Source organism: Saccopteryx leptura, chromosome 8 (genome assembly GCF_036850995.1).
Source record: "Saccopteryx leptura isolate mSacLep1 chromosome 8, mSacLep1_pri_phased_curated, whole genome shotgun sequence".
Lineage (NCBI taxonomy): Eukaryota > Metazoa > Chordata > Mammalia > Chiroptera > Emballonuridae > Saccopteryx > Saccopteryx leptura.
In genome coordinates this window covers 49,672,670-49,694,722 of record NC_089510.1, presented here as the reverse complement: position 1 = coordinate 49,694,722, position 22,053 = coordinate 49,672,670, and the positions used below count along the sequence as shown (strand labels likewise).

The 22,053-nt window shown below is 40.5% G+C and overlaps 1 protein-coding gene across 1 annotated transcript; it reads left to right on the top strand.

Moving 5' to 3' along the window:
• The first annotated feature begins 333 nt into the window (after positions 1 to 333).
• LRRC58 (leucine rich repeat containing 58) lies at positions 334 to 19,957 on the top strand. The gene is made up of 4 exons (XM_066347421.1): positions 334 to 969; positions 11,422 to 11,550; positions 12,203 to 12,480; positions 18,433 to 19,957. The coding sequence occupies exons 1-4, from the start codon at positions 470 to 472 to the stop codon at positions 18,639 to 18,641; spliced, it is 1,116 nt and encodes a 371-aa protein (XP_066203518.1). The 5' UTR covers positions 334 to 469; the 3' UTR covers positions 18,642 to 19,957.
• Positions 19,958 to 22,053: the final 2,096 nt, after the last annotated feature.

Below are 22,053 nucleotides of genomic sequence, written 5' to 3'. Positions count from 1 at the left end.
TGCAGACTAGGGGCCACACTCCTCACTGGAAATTAAAAAAAAACACGTCAGCTAGCCAACTCTCCGGCTGTTTACCGAGGCAGCAGCGGCCAACAGGGCACCAGACCGAGACTAAACACAGCGCGGCTCCCCAAGCCGGTCACAGAGCCAGCGGCCCGCGCCAGGTCTCGGCCCCGCCCAGCGCCAGGTCTCGGCTCCGCCCAGCGCCCGGTCTCGGCCCCGCCCAGCGCCCGGTCTCGGCCCCGCCCAGCGCCCAACTCCGCGCCAGGCGCCACGTGAGACACAGCCGGCCCCAGAGCGGCGCGCGCACCCGCCGCCTCACGTCGCGTGACTGGTGGGGACGCGCGGGACTAGCGCCCGCCCCCGCCACTTCCGACGCAGCCCTCGGTTCAGGTTCCGGGGCGCCGCCGAGCTCCCGACCGACAGGTCGCGCGCGGCGCTCTCCACGTTCCGCCGTGTGGCGGCCGGGATGCAGGAGGCTGGGGCGGCCGTGACTACGGCCGGGGCGGCCGAGCTGAACTTGTCCCGCCTCAGCTTGTCCCCCGAGACGCTGGAGTCGGAGCTTGAGTCGCGGGGCGAGGAGCGACGCGGGGCGCGGGAGGCGCTGCTCCGGCTGCTGCTGCCGCACAACCGGCTGGTGTCGCTGCCGCGGGCTCTGGGCTGCGGCTTCCCGCACCTCCAGCTGCTGGACGTGAGCGGCAACGCGCTGACCGCGCTCGGGCCGGAGCTGCTGGCGCTGCGCGGCCTGCGCACGCTGCTGGCCAAGAACAACCGGCTGGGCGGGCCGGGCGCGCTGCCCAAGGGTCTGGGCCAGTCGCCTCTCGCCCGCAGCCTTCAAGTGCTCAACCTCAGCGGGAACTGCTTCCAGGTGCTGCCCGCCGCGGTGCTGGAGCTGCGCGCGCTGCAGACCCTCAGCCTGGGCGGCAACCAGCTGCAGACCATCCCGGCTGAGATCGAGAACTTGCGGAGGTGAGCGTCCCCGCCCGCGAGGGGGAGGCCTGGGCGCCGGGCCTGGGCCTGGGCCTGGCGCCGTTCAGTTGTCACGCAGCTGCCTTCACCCGTCTGCTCGGCGAGTCTAACGAGAGTGTGACAGCGTTTGGGATGTTGTATTCCCTCTGCGGATTTCCAGGCCATTTTCCGGTCTTTTATTGTGGGCCTGGGGGAGTGAGCCAAACTGATAGCTGGTCGAGTGTAAACCTGAGGTGGTCACTTTGTCGCTCGGTAGACTTTGGCTTTCCACACCTATAGAGCAGCGATTTTCAACCTCTTTTTTTTTAATCTCATGGCACACGTAAACTAATTACTAAAATTCTGCAACATACCAAGGAAATGTATTATTTGCCGATCTGACAAAAAAAGTGATTTTTGAATCATTCACACCAATGGCTATGGTGTTGGTTGTTGTCTTTTTTTTTTACAATCTAAGGGAAAGGAGGTCAGTGCCCCTGACTAACTAGTCAGGTAGTACATGTTTTAAAGATTCTTGGGGCACACCAGTTGAAAATTGCTGCTATGGGTCAAAGTTTATGCCTTTTAGCAAGACATGCAAGGTCCTGTGATCTGAACCTTGCTCTTCAGACATTTACTGCTCGGTATTCTCTAGCAATACCACAGCCCCCCATTATAGGGCGTGAAGGTTGGGGCTACAGTTTCACACCCCAAGTGGATACTTGAAACCTCAAATAGTACCTAACCTTATATATACTATGTGTTTTTCTACATTTATACATTCCTGTGATGAATATTAACAATAACATAATAAAACAATAACAATATACTTGTAATAAACATATGTGAATGTAGTCTTTCTCTGCTCATATCTTCCACCTTCAGATTTAATGTCTTTAATATTAACTAAGCACTATGCGCTGTGGCTGTAATTGATGTATAATATTTTGACTTGCAACAGCAAAACTAGAGTGAATTTCTTTTTCCTTCACAACTTCATGGGTAGAAGATTCATCCTTACCTTAGATTTTAGCAATCTCAGCTTAGGATTTTCTCTTTCCTCTTTAAGTAGAGAACTTGAACCTTTTTACGGGAAGGAAGCACTGTATTGCTTCTCTTTGGCATACCAGAATTGCCAGCATCACTACTTTCCCACTTTGAAGCCATTTTAAGTAAAGTAAGTGTTACTTGAGCATAAGCACTGTGATATTGTAACAGTTGATTTGATAACTGAGATGGCTACTAAGTGACTAACAGGTGAGTTGTGTATACAGCGAGTATATACTGGACAAAGGGATGAGTCACAGCCCAGGAGGGATGGCGCAGGGTGGCACTAGGTTTCATCACACTATTCACAACAGTGCATAATTTAAAACTTAAGACTTGTTTGTTTATGGAATTTTCAACTTAATATTTTTGGACCACAGTTGACCATAGGTAGCTAAAACTGGGCAAAACAAAACTGCAACTAAAAGGGAACTACTGGCCCTGGCTGGTTGGCTCAGTGGTAGAGCGTCGGCCTGGCGTGCAGGAGTCCCGGGTTTGATTCCGGGCCAGGGCACACAGGAGAGGTGCCCATCTGCTTCTCCACCCCTCCCCCTCTCCTTCCTCTGTCTCTCTCTCTTCCCCTCCCGCAGCCAAGGCTCCATTAGAGCAAAGTTGGCACTGGGGGTGGCTCGGTGGCTCTATGGCCTCTGCCTCTCTAGAATGGCTCTAGTTGCAACAGAGCAACGCCTCAGATGGGCAGAGCATCGCCCCCTGGTGGGCATGCCAGGTGGATCTGGGTCGGGCGCATGCGGGAGTCTGACTACTTCCCCGTTTCCAACTTCAGGGTAAAAAAAGGAACTACTGTATCATTTGTGGGATTCAGTGAGCCATGCATTTTACCAGCGCCTATGGGCACTCAGTATATGCTGAATAAATGCAGTAATGGCTCTGTACATATCCTTTTACCTTTTGCCTGTAATATTGTCTGTACTTCACAAATTCCTATTCATTCTTCAAAACCTATCTCGAGGGTAATCTCTTTGTTCTCTTTCTTTATTGCTTCCTGGACACCAACTAATTCATTACATATACTGTATCTCCTCTGTACCTCATTTATCCCACCATTGCATTTATTCTATTGATTATAATTCTTTGTTTGCAGGTCTGCCTAACCTACTAGATTATTCAGTTGTGTATGTTGAATTAAATGAAAAGAAGTAGAGACATGAGTAACAAAAGTCTCCTAAATGTGCTGTACAGGGAAGTGAGAAATAGAGCAAAAGCAACTGTATTGTCCAAAGCAGAAAAATAAAAGTATCTTTCATCTGTAAAATATTTTCATAGCCTTTATTGATTTTTCTGAGATAACAGAATGTAGAGCTGACAGGGCTGGGGGTGGTGGTGATGGTGGTGGTGGTGGTTCAGAGTTATTGTAGTGAAAAGAACATTGGTCTGGGAATAAGAATTCTTGGTGTCCCAGTCTTAGCCAAGTCACTTAACATATCCTGACCACAGCCTCCTAATCTGCAAAATGAGGCATTTGCACAAAGTGTCTCTTCATTTACTCATCAACAGTCAGGTGCTGGGGACACAGTGGTGAATGTTATCCTGCCCTTTACAGAGCTAACATACAATGAGAGACATTAAACCTCATTATTTAATTACAGTTGTTACAAATTCTATGAAGATGTAGGGAGTACCTTGAAATAACAGAGGGGCCTGACTTAGTTTGGTTCTTGAGCAAGTGACATTTGAATTGAGCTTTTGAAGGAAGAGTAAGAATTAACTAGGAAAGGGTGAGGTGGGATCAGTCCAGGTGAAAGCCCAGAGGCAAGGACCGAAGGCCAAAATTTTGAAAGGAGGCATTGTATTAGAGCATAGTGAAAAGTGGCAAATATAATATTTGGACCTTAGGCCACATCAGATCTTGAAGGCCCTGGTGAAGTTTTGGTTGTATTCCAAGGTACACATCCTTGTTGCTGTGTAAGGATGGAGTGAGAAGAGGGTGGAGAAATATATTTTGAGGACTGGTTAGAAGGAGGCTGTTCTAGTAGAATTAAAGATGATGGTAGTTTATACCAGAGTGATACTAGGAGGGATAGTAAGAAATAGAAGGGTTTAAGAGAAATGTAGATGTAAAATTGACAGGCCTTGGTTTCTTTAATCTTGGTGTTACATAATTCCAAACTTCTCATTTGAATTTTCTCAGTATACTAAGGAAAACCCAGAGCAAGTATTATTTTCATTACTGGGAGGAAGGACCCAAGTTCGAAACCCCGGGGTTGCTGGCTTGAGCCTGGGCTCATCCGGTTTGAGCAAGGCTCAACAGCTTGAGCCCAAGGTCACTGGCTTGAGCAAGGGGTCACTCGGTCTGGTGTAAACCCCCCCCCCCCAGTGGAGGCATATATTAATATGAGAAAGCAATCAATGAACAACCAAGGTGCTGCAACAAAGAATTGATGCTTCTCATCTCTCTACCTGTCTGTCCCTATTTGACCCTCTCTCTGTCTCTGTCACACACAAAAAAAAGATAGGTAAAATCTCATTTATTGCATACTTATAATGCAGTAGGCCAGGGGTCGGGAACCTTTTTGGCTGAGAGAGCCATGAATGCCATATATTTTAAAATGTAATTCCGTGAGAGCCATACAACGACCCATGTACGTTAAGCGTTATCCAATAAAAATTTGGTGTTGTCCTGGAGGACAGCTGTGATTGGCTCCAGCCACCCGCAACCGTGAACAGAAGCGGTAGGAAATGAATGGATTGTAATACATGAGAATGTTTTATATTTTAACGTTATTATTTTCTTTATTAAAGATTTGTCTGCGAGCCAGATGCAACCATCAAAAGAGCCACATCTGGCTTGCGAGCCATAGGTTCCCAACCCCTGCAGTAGGCCCTGTTATAGGTGCTTTAAATATGCTTTTTAATTCTCACATAACTGTGAGTTTAGAAGAAACTGAAGCTCTGAGAGGTTAAGTCAGACACAAAGCCAGTGAGCAGTGGAGTTGGATTTGACCTCCGAGGTCTCTGACTCCAAACCTAGGAATGTTTTAGTGGCCAAGTAGGACTAGAACCTAATTCTTCTGTTGCATTTGTGATTAGGAGGGTTGGTCAAAGCCTTTGGTTGCCTAGTTGACCTGATTTTCTGGGCTAATAACTGGTTTTTGGTCATTATGCCTTTGGTTTCAACTGTGCATGGGATAATTTTTTAGTTGTATGCTCCATTTCTCTTTACTGGTAAGAGTCAAAGTTTTAGGCTATGCTTCAGATATAAACTGGCTGAGTAGGCTAAGAAGGTCACATATAAATTTACACTTAGGAACATCCGAGGCAATGGCCTGATTTACCCTCTTGTTTTTACAGATAAGGAAACATTTATTATCAGTGGCTTGCTTGAGGCTAGATAGTGACAGATTCATGTGATTCAGCCCTCAAGGACTACTTATTACTCACTACTAAAACTGCATTCAAGCTTCAGAAATGTAGAGATGGAGATTCAGTCACTTAAACCCTCAGGCCAAGAACATAGTCCTAGACCTAATAGGTAACCCTGATGTATTTTACATACTATGTCATGTTGCTTTTAAAAACAGGTCATGTGTTTTTGGATGTTAGGAAGACACCTACTCTGTTTAACAGCAATATAAAAAATACTGTGAAGTATATAATCCATGTAGAGTTCTCCTTTCTCCCAGCCTCATGTCAGGATGGAATAACAAACAATTAGGTTAGTTGGTGTAATTAACTTCCTCAGTTCAGCAGGGTGTCTTCATATTTCTTTTCTGTACTTTGTTAATTGTTTAACCTAGTAGCAAAAATTTTTTTAAATTGTTACTGAAAGGTCTGTTTTGAAGTATAACAAGTAGGTGCTGAAAATGTTATTTTTATGATTAACTTAATTCCCATGTAGTTAGGTTCAGTGTGAACCATGAGGTTGTGGATTTAGAGTCTTACCATCAATATACAGGGTTATTCAACAAGTAGGTATAATATCTGTTTGGCTAGTATATGGATAAACTTATTTTTGTTTTTATAATATTGAAAAGCAGATGTAAGTTAGTATTTTGACCTGTTTCTTATAACCTCTTAATAACATCACCCAGTGGTTATTTTTAAAAAACGAAAGCTTCAGGACTGTTTGGCATCCAGGATTCTAGATATTTGAATAGTAGGTTTGAGCACAAGGAGCTTAATTTGGTAACATTTCTCATAATATTATTTTCGCTGTTCATTAACCTTCCCTCACTGCTTGAAGGAGGTTTAGAAGCTGAGAAGATGATTGTGATAGAAACAAACGCTAAATACTAATGTCCTAGAATGTTTTGAAGGAATTTTTTTCTTTCTTTTTTTTTTTATTTGTATTTTTCCAAAGTTAAAAGCAGGGAGGTAGTCAGAGTCTCGCATGCGCCCAACCAAAATCCACCCAGCATGCCCACCAGGGGGTGATGCTTGGCCCCTTTGGGAAATTGCTTCATTGCAGCCAAAGCCATTCTAGTGCCTGAGGCAGAGGCCACAGAGCCATCCTCAGCGCCCCGACCAACTTTGCTCCAATGGAGCCTTGGCTGCAGGAGAGGAAGAGAGAGAGAGAGAGAAAAGAGAGGGGGAAGGGTGGAGAAGCAGATGTGTGCTTCTCCTGTGAGCCCTGGCCAGGAATCAAACCCAAGACTTCCACGCTCTGGGCCAATGCTGTACCGCTGAGCCAACTGGCCAGGGCCACAAGAATTTTCAAGTACTACAGTTTTGCTTTAAATTTAACAATAGTTTTCTTTCTCCTCACAAAAACGCATGTTTGGAAATAGTAGGGTGTGTTTTAGAAATTTAATTCCTACAAATTATTTTAAAAAGTGTCAAGTCTCTAGAACTTTGGGAATATTTTAGTTCAAAGTAAGAAATAAGCCTGAAAGTATAAATTTAATATGCTGGTTATGTAATCTGATTAATAATACCCATCAGTTGCAGAAGAGACTTGATATACTTTTGAAGTCGTCATGGGCTTGATTATATTTTAGAACATCAGATCTTTCTCTACCAAGTCACAGTAACTACTAAGGTTTGACCTCCATTGTCTGTATGCCTCTCTACCCACTCCAGAACATTGAGAGAAAAAGACATTGAGAAGTAAATGACCACCAGACACTAATTTCTCTAGGTTCCTGACTTAAACAAATAGAAATGATATTATTTAAATTGGCTCTCAGTGTCACTCTCCCGTCTTTTCGCTATTCTTTTCTCCTTCAGTAGACTATAAAGCAAGTTGTTATTTAACTATGGAATCCTTTATAAAAGAACTTTCAATGTTGCTAATATCTTTTCGCAGATAGTCTTCTCATTAAAATAATTTTTTCCAGGGTAGTTTTTTGTTTTGGGAGCTTCAAATACTCCATCCTATCCCTTGCCATCCCATCCCCATCTCCATTCCTCTAACCCCTTTTCCTTCCCCTACCCTTTCCCCTTCCCCTTCTCCTTCTACTCATTCTATTCGATTAGCTCTCATCAATGAAAAATAGATATTTCCAAATAAATAAGCATTAACTTACACCTTTTTTGTTAGAACTAAGAAATTCTGCCTATAAAGTTTTTTCACCAGTGCTTAGACATTTACATATAGGAAAATTTAGTCTTGTATACAGACAGTTGATTTTTGGTACAGGCAATATTTGAAAAACAAAATATAATATGTTGGAATTAAAGTTGTATGCTTTTAATAAGCATAATAAATCTAAAATATTTACACAATCAGACATAAAAAATAGTATCATTACTATATAAATTTTTTTTTAATTTTTATTTATTGAGAGAATAAAGAGAGACAGGAATATCAATCCATTCCAGTATATGCCCTTACTGGGGGTCAAACCAGCAACGTCTGCACTTTGGGCCGATGCTCCAACCAATGGAGCTATCCAGCCAGGGCACATTAATATATTTTTAAAATAACAAAACTTCAAATAGGGTTGGCTTTTTGAATCACCACACATCAGGGAAGATGAGATTATGAAGTACAGATAGGAAATTCAACAAATGGAAGAAATTTAACCTGGAAAATACATATAATAAGACAATCTATAAAGAACTTTAAAATAAGTATGTTACCTAACTTCAAAGAGGTAAAGGAGGAAACTCCAATAAAACAAGAATAAGAAGTTTAAAATTTGACAATTATGGCCTGACCAGGCGGTGGCGCAGTGGATAGAGCGTTGGAATGGGATGCGGAGGCCCCAGGTTCGAGACCCCGAGGTCTCCAGCTCAAGTGCAGGCTCATCTGGTTTGAGCAAAGCTCACCAGCTTGGACCCAAGGTCGCTGGCTCAAGCAAAGGGTTACTCGGTCTGCTAAAGGCCCACGGTCAAGGCACATATGAGAAAGCAATCAATGAACAACTAAGGTGTTACAACAAAAAACTGATGATTGATGCTTCTTATCTCTCTCTGTTCCTGTCTGTCTGTCCCTATCTATCCCTCTCTCTGACTCACTCTCTGTCTCTGTAAAAAAAAAAAAAAAATTGACAATTATGAAAACCCAAATTACAATTCTTAGGAATGAAAAAATTAATTATGAACTCAATTGGCTAAATGATAGATTGTAGAACAAAAAGATGAAGAAATGAAAAGTTTAAAAGAAATGTTAAGAGACATGGAGGATTGATTCTGAAGATCCACTGCTGTTTACTGGGAATACTAGAAAGAGAATAGACAGCATGTAGGAAGGCAGTGTTTGAAATAACGGTGGCTGAGAATTTTGCACAGTTAAAAAGAGTGCTTTAAACTGATATCTTGACTCATGATAAAACTTCAGAACAATAAGGTTTAATAAAGAAAAAAGATCCTACAAGCTCATAACAACAATAATAACATTACCTATAAAGGGCAATAATTATACTGACTGAAATAAGATAACGGAGCAGCATCTTTCTAGTGCTAAATAAAAGTAACTCAACCTAGAATTTAATGCCTAGCCAAGCTGTTTATTACTCAAGAGTGAGGGAACCCGGACCAGTGGTGGCGCAGTGGATAGAGTATCAATCTGGGACACCAAGGTCCCAGGTTCGAAACCTCGAGGTTGCCAGTTTGAGCATGGGATAATCAGCATGATCCCATGGTTGCTACCTTGAGCCCAAAGGTCACTGGCTTGAAGCCCAAGGTCACTAGTTTTGAGAAAGAGATCACTGGCTCAGCTGGAGCCCCCCCCCCCCCCCCTGTCAAGGCACATATGAGAAGCAATCAATGAACAACTAAATCAACACAACTACAAGTTGATGCTTCTTGTCTCTCCCTTCCTGTCTGTCTGTCCCTATCTATCCCTCTCTTTCTCTCACTAAAAAAAAAAAAAAAAAAGTGAGGGGGAAAATAAAAATATCAGAGATGAAGGACTCACAGACTAATAACTGTGGTGGGTCTTTTCTGAAAGAACTAATAAAGGTTTTACTTGAATTACACTCTGGAACAGTAATTTTGAAACTTTCATCTCATGGCACACATAAACTAATTACTAAAATTCTGCAGCACACCAAAAAAAAATTTTTTGTGGATCTGACAAGAAAAGAAATAGGTGTAATTTTGATTTATTCACACCAAATGGCTATTGTATTGGCTTTGTCATTTTTTTATTTGACAATCTAAAGGAAAAGAGTGCCCCTGACTAAACAGTCTGAGGTATGGCATGATTTAAAAATCCTTGTAGCACACCAGTTGAAAATGGCTGCTGTAGAAGGATAACTTGGCTGGTTTATGGGAAACAGCTGCTGAAGTGAGAGGGGACGTGCTGGGAAGAGTGGAAGCAGGAAGACCAAACTGGAGTAGCCTGATGTTCTAGTTCAGCCGTGAAATGGAAGAGCTTTGTTGGTATACCTTTTCCTGTCCCTTTACTTTAATGGATAGGGGTACTTCTATTTTAAGTGTAACTCTTTTTTTGTTGTTGTTGTTTTTACAGGGACAGAGAGAGAGTCAGAGAGAGGGATAGATAGGGATAGACAGACAGGAATGGAGAGAAATGAGAAGCATCAATTATCAGTTTTTCGTTGCGACACCTTAGTTGTTCATTGATTGCTTTCTCATATGTGCCTTGACCAGGGGCCTCAGCAGACCGAGTAACTCCTTGCTGGAGCCAGCGACCTTGGGTCCAAGCTGGTGAGCTTTTTGCTCAAGCCAGATGAGCCTGCACTCAAGCTGGCGACCTTGGGGTATTGAACCTGGGTCCTTCCGCATCCCAGTCTGACACTATCCACTGCGCCACCGCCTGGTCGGGCTGTAACTCTTTTTTTTTATTATTATTTTTCTGAAGTTGGAAACGGGGAGGCAGTCAGAAAGACTCCCGCATGAGCCCGACCAGGATCCACCCAGCATGGCCACCAGCGGGCGATGCTCTGCCCATCTGAGGCGTTGCTCTGCTGCAACCAGAGCCATTCTAGCGCCTGAGGCAGAGGCCATGGAGCCGTCCTCAGCGCCTGGGCCAACTTTGCTTCAATGGAGCCCTGGCTGCAGGAGGGGAAGAGAGAGACAGAGAGGAGGGATAGGGGGAGGGGTAGAGAAGCAGATGGGCGCTTCTCCTGTGTGCACTGGCCGGGAATCAAACCCGAGACTCTTGCAGGCCAGGCCGACGCTCTACCAGTGAGCCAACCGGCCAGGGCCAAGTGTAACTCTTTTAAAGAGCACACAACTAGATAAAATTCAAAGTCTTTCTAAGATCTGAAGGGCCCTCTGATCTGGCCTTCCTAGGCTACGTCTCTGACCTATTTGACTATCACTGTTCCACGTCTGCCTCCCTGATCTACACACACTGATTGTGTTGCTCTTTTACAACACAAGCATTTTTTACTCCAGGGATTTGTACTCAATCATTTTATTCAGATCTCCATTCAGATGTCATCTACAGGAAACCTTTTATGACCACCCTATCTAGAATATTACTTTCATCACCCTCTGATTACTGCCCTTTTTATTTATAGCACTTAAACCTATCTGGCAAAACATACAAACCCATTGATTTATTGTCTGTCACTCTCACTAGAATATAAGCTACTTAAAGTCAAGTAGTGGTCTTATTTCCACTATTTTCCATAGACTGATGCCTGGTAGGTAACTGGTTCATATTTGTTGGCTAGCCACTTTACATGATATATAATAATACTATTAGATTTTAAAGAAGAGGAAACTGGAGCATAAAAAGATTAAGTTACTGGCCCCAATTCTTACACTGGTAAGTGATAGAGCTGGAATTAAATGAAGTAAATACTAACAAAAATAAAACCAGTAGGCAGTATTGATAATATTGTCTAATATTGGTATGTTTTGTCTGCTTAGCTATAATATAAGCTCCCTGAAAATTGCATTATTTCTCTAGGGACTGTATAGCACATAGCAAATCTTAAGTAAAACATTTGCTGAATGAATTGATGAAATGTGGTTATTGTAATAAAGACAATGGGGTATCTAATCTAGCTTTTATTTGTTTACCTTTTTGTTTTTGTTCATTTATCTTTGCAGTTTAGAATGTTTATATCTTGGAGGAAACTTCATCAAAGAAATCCCACCAGAATTAGCAAATCTGCCTTCTCTAAATTACTTGGTATTATGTGACAACAAAATCCAAAGTGTGCCTCCTCAGCTTTCACAGTGAGTAGTTTCAGGCAGTTTATATATACATAGCGATGCATGCTTAGGGATTATTGTTTTGCATCCACACGTTTACATACAGAAAAAAATTAGGTATTTTCAAAGTAAATGATACATGAGAATTATAGTTCTGAGGTCTGTTGTGAATGGGGTGCTTATTTTTAATGTTACTTTTAAATGTTCTGGTTTATTCCTCACAACATTTGTCTAGCATGTTATTTGTAATCAAAAATAGAGTATTCATTTGGCAGAGATCTCCCAGATTTTATGGGAGTTTTTTGATTTCATATTTATATGAAGTATTCCTATCCCAATGAAATAATTAGAAGGGTCTTGATTCTTGTTGGCATTTAGAATCTTTCTTTTTTTTGGTTATCTGAATAATAAAACATCACCCCCTATATCTTTAAATTTATTAGCATTTCATCTACCACGTCTTTAAATATTATAAACTCTCTAAGATTCCATTGGCAGAAGCCCTTCGTGACAGTTACAAATCTGCACTCTGATCTAGTTTCAGCACTTTGGAGTTTTACTTTCATTGATCTTAATCTTAATTGCTCATTTTTATGGGGAAATCAGGTTCTTCGCTTAACTTTCTTGGTAGTAATCTTGCTTACTGCCGTTGGTTTTTGTACTACATTCATTCTAGGTTGTATTCGCTACGATCCCTCAGTCTTCATAATAACTTGCTGACATACCTGCCTCGAGAGATCCTCAACCTTATTCATTTGGAAGAATTGAGTTTGCGAGGAAATCCATTGGTTGTTCGATTTGTTAGAGATTTAACCTATGACCCTCCAACTCTCCTGGAATTAGCTGCACGGACCATTAAAATTCGAAATATTTCCTATACTCCCTGTGATCTTCCTGGGAATCTTCTTAGATACTTAAGTTTAGCCAGCAATTGCCCAAATCCAAAGTGTGGAGGTAAGTTAATTTAGTGTCCTTGTTTATCATTCATTTAGCTATTATTAAAATTGATGAGCTACATATTGTGTTCATTAGCTGTCCTCTTTCAGAAAAAGACAGTTAGTCTCTGTTTCCCTCAGGCTGTAACCCTTTAACCAGAAACTAAGACATTTCATTTTCTCTGGGTATTTTTTCTTTTCTATTATTATTTTTCTTTTTAGAGATTAAATTTAGCCTGACCAGGTGGTGGCTCAGTGTATAGAGCGTTGAACTGGGACACAGAGGACCCAGGTGTGAAACCCTGAGGTCACTGGCTTGAGCGGGGGCTCATCCAGCTTGAGCATGAGTGCAGAGTCAGTGGCTTGAGCATGGGATCATAGACCTGACCTATAGTCACTGGCTTGAGCCCAAGGTTGCTGACTTGAGCAAGGGGTCACTCGCTCTGCTGTAGTCCCCCAGTCAAGGCACATATGAGAACACAATCAATGAACAACTAAGGAGCTGCAAGGAAAAATTGATGCTTCTCATCTCTCTCCCTTCCTGTCTGTCTGTCTGTCCCTATCTGTGTGTGTCTCTTTCTCTCTCTCTGTCAAAAAAAAAAAAATTTAATGGAGTGACATTGATCAATAAGAGTATATAGGTTTCAGGTGAGCATCTCTATACTATAATATTTGAACTGTTGATTTGCGTTGTGTGCTAATCACCCAAAATCAAGCATTTTTCATTACCATATATTTGTTCCTTTTTCTTTTTATTCTTTTCACAGTATTTTATGATTCATATACAAGGAAAACACCCAGGAAGTCTCACCTTGTCTTAGAACTCTCATAAGATATATAAAATGAGAAGAAACATAAAAAAGAAGAATAACAGTTCTAATTGCTTAAAAAGAACCTCCAAACATTTGGTTACCTTTCATACTTATTTCAGGGACATGTTTTTAGGGTCACCATCCTGAGTGTCAGGCACCTTTATAGAGTATGATGCAAGATACATGAGAATGAGCAGAGTATGTGCCAATTTAAGAATATATCCTGGAGTTTTATATTCTTTTAAATCTGTGGTTCAAAATTTCTTCAGTTTAGAACATTTGGAGAGAACTAAACAAATTATATAATGTAAGTCAGAGTGAAGTAGGAATTCATTGTATTTTTGGAAATCAAAGGAGAGAGAGTATATTTAATTAGATCTGAAAAAGATGAGATGATTCTTGAAATATGATTTGGATTTTGATAGGATAAGATTGAGGATAAGAAGTTTTTCAGATGGAAAGAATAAAATTGGAGACAAAACAATATTGAACAGAATGTTAGATGAGAAATAATTTGACTCAAATGCACAGTTAGGGGAGCAAGGAAAGAAAAGAGTTTATAAAGAGATACATTGAAACCAGGTTATGAAGGGCATGGAGTGCCAGAGGGTGTGGGTGTGACTGATAGTAGGTCGTTTTATTTCGGCCGCCTCATGATAGACTACCTCTAAAAAAATCCAATTTGATGGGGCTACAGAAAGGTTTTTACTGTTGGGTAAGTGTAGGTGCTGAGGAAAGACTGCATAATGATGATCAGATTTTTCCTAGAAGTCCTATCATGTCTTGAAACTGTTACAAGGTCTAAAAAAGGAGAAAATGAAACAGTTCCTCAAAGAGTATCAAAAGAGAAAAAAAGACTATTGATTTAAAAAAGACAATCTCATCTGACCAGGTGGTGGCTCAGTGGATAGAGCATGGACTTGGGATGCTGAGGACCCAGGTTTGAAATCCCAAGATCGCTGGCTTGAGCGAGGGGTCACTGGCTCAGCTAGAGACCTGTCTCAACCCCCCCAACCCCGGTCAAGGCATGTATAGATGCGATCAGTGAACAACTAAAGTGCTGTAACTGAGAAGTAGAGGTTGCTGTTCAGTGCCAAATTAGAAGTGCTTAAGCTTTTGTTGGTTCTGTCTCCTAAGTTAGCTTTAACATTGGCTAGGGACAGCATTTCACATCAGGCCTTAGAAGTGGGCCTCTGTAAGAATTCTGTTTTCTAAATTAATATTTAGAAATCAGTGGCATTTTTATTTATTTATTTATTTGTTTGTGTGTGTGTGACAGAAAGAGACAGATAGGGACAGACAGACAAGAAGAGAGAGAGATGAGAAGCATCAATTCTTTGTTGTGGCACCTTAGTTGTTCATTGATTGCTTTCTCATATGTGCCTTAAATGAGGGGCTACAGCAGACAGAGTGACCCCTTTCTCAAGTCAGTGACCTTGGGCTCAAGCTGGTGAGCCTTGCTCAAATCAGATGAGCCCACGCTCAAGGTGGCGACTTCAGAGTCGCGAACCTGGGTCCTCCGTGTTCCAGTCCCACGCTCTATCCACTGTGCCACTGCCAGGTCAGGCCAGTGGCATTTTTACATACCAACAGTAAACTGTCTGAAAGAGAAATTAAGGAAACAGTCCTCTTCACTACTGTAACAAAAAAATAAAGTACCTAGGAGTAAATTTAACCAAGGAGGAAAGGATTTGTACACAGAAAATTAATAAGACATTGAAAAAAGAAATCAAGGAAGATACAAACAAGTGGAAGCATATACTGTGTACATGGATAGGAAGAATAAACATCATTAAAATGTTTATATTACCCAAAGCAATCTATAGATTCAATGCAATTTCTATTAAAATACCAATGGTATAATTCAAAGATATAGAACAAATATTCCAAAAATTTATATGGAACTAAAAAAGAACACAAATAGCCTCAGCAATCTTGAAAATGAAGAATAAAGTGGGAGGTATCACACTTCCTGATATCAAGTTACACTACAAGGCCATAGTAATTAAAAACAGCCTGGTGCTGACATAAGAACAGGTATATAGATCAAGGGAACAGAACAGAGAACCCAGAAATAAACCCATGCCTTTATGGACAACTGATATTTGACAAAGGAGGTAAGAGCATACAATGAAGTAAAGACAGTCTCTTTAATAATTGGTGTAGGGAAAATGGGAGAGGTACATGAAGAAAATGAAACTAGACCACCAACTTACATCATTCACAAAAATAAACGCAAAATGGATAAAACACTTAAATGTAAGTCGCAAAACTATAAACATCTTGGAAAACATAGGCAGTAAACTCTCTGATATCTCTCATAGCAATATTTTTGCCGATTTATCTCCACAGGCAAGTGAAATAAGGACAATAAATAAATGGGACTATATCAAATTAAAAAGCTTTTGCACAGCTAAAGACAATAAAAAGACAAACTACACAATGGGAGAACATATTTGACAATACGTCTGATAAGGGGTTCATAACTAAAATGTATAAAGAACTTGTAAAACTCAACACCAGGAAGGTAAACAATCAAATTTAAAAATGGGCAAAAGAACTGAATAGACACTTCTCCAGAGAGGACATACAGATGGCCAATAGGCATATGAAAAAATGCTCAACATACTAATCATTAGAGAAATGCAAATTAAAACCACAATGAGATATCACCTCACACCAATCAGAATAACGCTCATCAACAAAACAACACAGAATAAGTGCTGGCGAGGATGTGGAGAAAAGGGGACCCTCTTGCACTGCTGGTGGGAATGCAGACTGGTGCAGCCACTGTGGAAAACAGTATGGAGATTCCTCAAAAAATTAAAAATCGAACTGCCTTCTGACCCAGTATCCCACTTTTAGGACTATATCCTAAAAATACCAAACCACTGATTCAAGGGAAGATATGCACCCCCATGTTTACTGCACGATTGTTTATAATAGCCAAGATCTGGAAACAGCCCAAGTGTCCATCAGTGGACGAGTGGATTTAAAAGCAGTGGTACATCGATACAATGGAATACTATGTGGCTATGAAAAAGAAGGAAAATCTTACCTTTTGCGATGGCATGGATGGACTTGTAGATTATTATGCTAAGTGAAATAAGCCAGGCAGAGAAAGACAAATATCATATGATCTCTCTTATATGTGGAACTTAATGAACAAAGTGAACTGAGGAACGAAATAGAGGTAGAGGCGGGGTCACAGAGAGCAGAAGGACAGCTCTCAGAGGGAAGGGGGATGAAGGGATGGGATCAGAGAATGTGAAGGGATTAGTGAGATTATATATACATAACACAGATACAGGACAGCAAACCCCAAAAGGAAAGAATGGGGGACAAGGGGATGGGGGTGAGGGAGTTATATTGAGTGGGACACTTGAATTCATGTTAATACAATAAAATTAATAAAATTAAAAAAGAAAATTCAAAATTGACTAACAAAAAAAGTTCTCTTTGTTATTTCTGAATTCTTCAGTATAGTGATGTGTTATTTATAGTAGGAACAAAAATATAAAGTTATTAGTTTAAATTTTGAGATAATGTACAAAACGAACCATTGACATTTTTCTCCTTAGACTCATGAATTTTTGAACTCTAAACAAAAGTTATTTTATATTCTGTGAGATATTTTCTTTGTATCATTTGAGATCTTGCAAATGACAAGATTAATATTGTACTACTTTAGCTCGTAACTAGAATGCTTTATTTTGTTACTTCCACCTGTTTTCAGGAAGCTCACACATTTTGATAGGTATTATATAAAAGTATTGGTTGACCAGTTTATCAAATTTATCTACTTTCCTACATTGTTCAAAGTAATATACCTTGAATTTCCTTTTTTTTTTTTTTTTTTTCCTGAAGCTAGAAACGGGGAGAGACAGTCAGACAGACTCCCACAAGTGCCTGACCGGGATCCACCTGGCACGCCCACCGGGGGCGATGCCCTGCCCCTCCGGGGCGTCGCTCTGTCATGACCAGAGCCACTCTAGCGCCTGGGGCAGAGGCCAAGGAGCCATCCCCAGCGCCCAGGCCATCTTTGCTCCAATGGAGCCTCGCTGCGGGAGGGGAAGAGAGAGACAGAGAGGAAGGAGAGGGGGAGGGGTGGAAAAAGCAGATGGGCGCTTCTCCTGTGTGCCCTGGCCGGGAATCGAACCCGGGACCCCTGCACGCCAGGCAGACGCTCTACCACTGAGCCAACTGGCCAGGGCCTTGAATTTCCTTTTTTAAACTATGAGTTATACTTACTGTAGGATCAAACAATTAGAAAGTTAATGGGGAAGTATTAGAAAAAATAAATTATTATTTCTCCTTTGCTTGGACCACATCTTTTTATTTTGCTTCTTTCTGTGACACACACAGAGTAGTTGGAGCCAGAGGAAGCTAGGTCAGGTATAGAGGTTCCGCTCTAGAGTGGTGGTAGGACCTGAGGTTCTCCATGTTCGTTACACTGCAGTCACTGTGGCAGCGTGGGCTAGAGATGCGCAGTATCTTGAAGTTAGCTTTGCTCCCTGCTCTGACTGTATTTTTACTTAGCTGAAGTGCCACAGTTCAGGAGCACTGTGGAATCAAAATTGGGAATCAAAAGAGTTGAATACTAATTTTAGTTTACCTAACAATGTATAATTGTGTGAAAACCACATGAGATCATTAGTGAAACAGCTTTGAAGCCTGTACATTTAGAACCCGTGGAAATGTAAGATAGCATTTTCTCAATAAATAAGAACGGAGTATTGAAAGTCATTTCCTTTCTGCAAATTTTGAAGTTTTGTAGGCTTTTAAAAGTTTCTTGACTGGAGAATAGTACCAAGGAGTGGCTTGGTTGATGGAGGAAGGGCACCTTAGGTATCCTACAATCTATCAGGCACTCTCCACCAAATCACCCAGAGAAAACAAGCTAAATAATAGTGTCCTTTTCATATCTGCTTCCTTTAAGATAAATCTCCTGGCCTTCTCTTTGCAGACAAATTGCCATTCCGAAGACCTTCCAACGTGTCTATAAACAGCTATAGAAACATCTACTACTAGTTCTGCTTAATATTCACAGAAGAGAAAACAGTGCTTGACATTTCTTCAGAATGCTGGGGAAATGGTTGAGAAATTGTGACTCTTTGCTTTGTAATGATTACTTTATTCCTATTCCTTCTTCTCTCCAGGAGTCTACTTCGACTGCTGTGTCAGACAAATAAAATTTGTGGACTTCTGTGGGAAGTACCGCCTCCCCCTGATGCACTACTTGTGTTCGCCAGAATGCTCCTCCCCTTGCAGCTCCACCCCTCACAGCTCCACATCCCAGAGCGACTCGGACTCGGAGGACGAAGCTAGCGTTGCTGCACGCAGGATGCAGAAAGTGCTTCTTGGTTGAAATGGGTGCAGGGAGGTGTGAAACACTGAAAGACTGAGGAAAGGTAGTTAGAAAAGAAAACAGACTAAAGTTTGCTAGAAACATTATCTTCATCTTGAACGTTCATGAAAGAGTCAGCTGATGTAAAAAATTTTATGTTTCATCTACTCATGCATCAGGAATAAGTCCAGTTCCATGTTTGGATTCTTTGAATATAATTCACTATGTGAATAGTAGTTTCAAATTTTGCTTATTGTTTATAATTTTCACTCGTGTTTTGCATGACTTACACGGCAGAGTAGAACATTCTGAAGAGCAGCACTATGATAAACCATGAGTGGTGTAACTTGTGAGAGTTGAAATGAAGAAAGAAATGGTCAAAGCTGTAATTATTACCAGCGTTCTCTGTGGGTTTAGGTTGAACACGGAACCACAATAGGATTGACTCTCCTTTCATGTATTGCCCATATGTCTTGATTACAGAGCTATTCCGATAAGCTCACAGATGGTTGCATAGGACCTAAACCTTTCTGACCTACTACTGGTAAAGTAAGGGATATAACTTTATGTGGGTTTAAAACTCTTCAGTTCTGCTCCTTTATTTTGTATGATTGTTGTTACCCTTAGGTAATGCAGCAATGACTGTTACAGTGCCTTAAATCCTAGCTTGTATTTATAAGTTTATTCAAGAAATGATGCCAGAGCAGCACCTGTAGGCTGCCGTACTATGCCGAACACTTTGAAATATCCTTTAACAGAACTAGCTAAGCAACTATATATCTGACATATGAGCTCATGGCCACCTTAACTTTATTTTTTGTTTAATCATGAAGTAATCTGCTAGCAAATCTTTTTACACTTAATGGGAGGCCACAGTTTTAATCTGTTCATCATAAGAGAATAATTGGTTGAAAAATCGGTCAGATTTTTTTTGACAGAAGAGATGTAAGCTAAGAAAGCTTCTTTATATCTTATATTAAAAGAGGGAGAATGACTTAAAAATTTTAACAGTTAGACATGATTTCATTGCCTGTATGGCTGAATTACTGAACTATAAACTCTACACTTTAAAGAAACACTAGAAAAACATTACAACAAACCAAGTGAAATTGGGGCAGCAGTCATTGTGTTTGTACACAATAGAACAATTTTCAAAACTAGTTTAACCATCAAATAATTTTTGAAAATAATATATTTATAACATAAAAATTATTAAATAATCCTTAAAAGTATAGCTGAGAAATGGTTTTACAGATTATTTGCTATCAGAAATGATCAAATTTTTATAGTTTAATATATAATAAAAATTGAGTAATAGTCCAATTACAAGTTGTTATTATAAAATAAAATACACAACACATACTAGAAATCATTAGATCATTAGACTATAACAACATGATGGTTTGTTAGTAAATTTTACCTGTACAGTAATATACAGGTCTGAAGTGCATTGGAATAGTAGAATATCTCCCTTCTGACTTGTTGGCGCTCGTGAATGGGCACAACATTTCTTATAAGCAGATTGGTTTATCCCTGGCCAGATAGCTCAGTTGGTTAGAACATCATCCAGGTATGTAGAGGTTGCTGGTTTGATCCCCGTTCAGGGCACATACAGGAACAGATCAATGTTTCTGTCTCTTTCCCTTTCTCTCTAAAATCAATCAGTAATTTAAAAAAAAACAAACAGATTATGTGCTCCCTTTGCAGCACATGTACTAAAAAAGCAAATTGTTTTTACAGTAATGATATGTACATGTATTAGGTTTTTGTCATAGTTTTTATTTTAAAGAATATATTGTAGGATAGTTCAGGGTTTCTTTGTTTACTATATGTTAATTCATGAAACATCATGAGAGTTTCATGACTGCAGTTATGAAACGCTGCTATAGAATAAATCTCTTCCCCTTGTTATAATATAGTGAGATTCATTTTTCTTTTTGATTATTAGAAATTTTCTTTTTTTTTTTTTTTTTTTTTTTTTTAATTTTTCTGAAGCTGGAAACAGGGAGAGACAGTCAGACAGACTCCCGCATGCGCCCGACCGGGATCCACCCGGCACACCCACCAGGGGCGGTGCTCTGCCCCCCAGGGGGCGATGATCTGCCCATCCTGGGCGTCGCCATATTGCGACCAGAGCCACTCTAGCGCCTGAGGCAGAGGCCACAGAGCCATGCCCAGCGCCCGGGCCATCTTTGCTCCAATGGAGCCTCAGCTGCGGGAGGGGAAGAGAGAGACAGAGAGGAAAGCGCGGCGGAGGGGTGGAGAAGCAAATGGGCGCTTCTCCTATGTGCCCTGGCCAGGAATCGAACCCGGGTCCTCCGCACGCTAGGCCGACGCTCTACCGCTGAGCCAACCGGCCAGGGCCGATTATTAGAAATTTTCTGTGTCTGTAGAAGTAATTTCTATTTATGCTGCCTAGCAAAGTAGTACATGGTGACTATATCTTACAGTGAAAATAACAAGCCTTTGTTTACTTCTCCATTTGAGTCATAGCAAGCTACATGCTACAAACTTATTAATGGTAAAGATGGCTTAGGGAGTGCCAAAGTGGCAAGCTCAAAATGTTTTGTGACTTAGTTTGGATACATAAAGTATTTTCATAGAAAATAAATAATGTATTGATAGTAAAATATCCAAATAAATAGGACCAAATTTTTCTGTCTTAAATATCTCAGTTTACTTTTGAATTGATTCCCAGCTTGACTTAAGTAACAACTTGGGTAATATTCTAAGAGTCAGTCTTTGTAAAATAAATAGGTATGTAAATAAGGTATTTAATCTACATACCTCGTTAAAGCTTTCCAGAAAGAAGATATACTGATTGAGCTTTTATAGATGTAAATAGGTCTAACTAGAAAAAGTTTGTAGCCTTTGCTTTATAGTGTACGTTATATCATAGTTTTCAACATGGTTGAAAACTATGATGGTTTTTTCAACATGGTTCTCTATATGTACATTTGAAAACCTAAGATCAGTGTCCCGTTGTCTTTGGTGACTCACTGGAATCTACATTATTGCTGTTAGTGTTTTAATCATTGACAAGAGCTTTTGGCCTTTAAACCTTTTACAAGAGCTGCTAATAATTTCTAAGGTATTCTCTGTTTTTTTCCCCCATCTCGTTTTTTTCATAACTGGTGACTAGAAATTAAACCAGAATGTGAGATACAAGGGACTTGATATGCTAAAACCCATTAAGCAGCTCCCAAATAATATAGCTGACTATATTTAAAATGATAGTCTGTATCTCTTCAGTTGTTCAGTAACATATTTGTGTTTAAACTATAATTAATACACTTTAACTGTATTTTTTGAAATTTATAGAATCTGCACTCATTTTCATAATGAAATAAGTTTTTTGTTTGTTTTAATCTCACTTGGAAAATTTTAGTGACCAGAACTTTATGTGGATAAAATTACCTAACCAAAGCATTAA

Excerpts from the sequence above, each read along its gene's own strand:
- LRRC58 (XM_066347421.1), top strand. The coding sequence starts at position 470 with ATGCAGGAGGCTGGGGCGGCCGTGACTACGGCCGGGGCGGCCGAGCTG. Across the intron at positions 970-11,421 it reads GAGATCGAGAACTTGCGGAG|TTTAGAATGTTTATATCTTG; the intron begins GTGAGCGTCCCC and ends TTATCTTTGCAG. Across the intron at positions 11,551-12,202 it reads GTGCCTCCTCAGCTTTCACA|GTTGTATTCGCTACGATCCC; the intron begins GTGAGTAGTTTC and ends CATTCATTCTAG.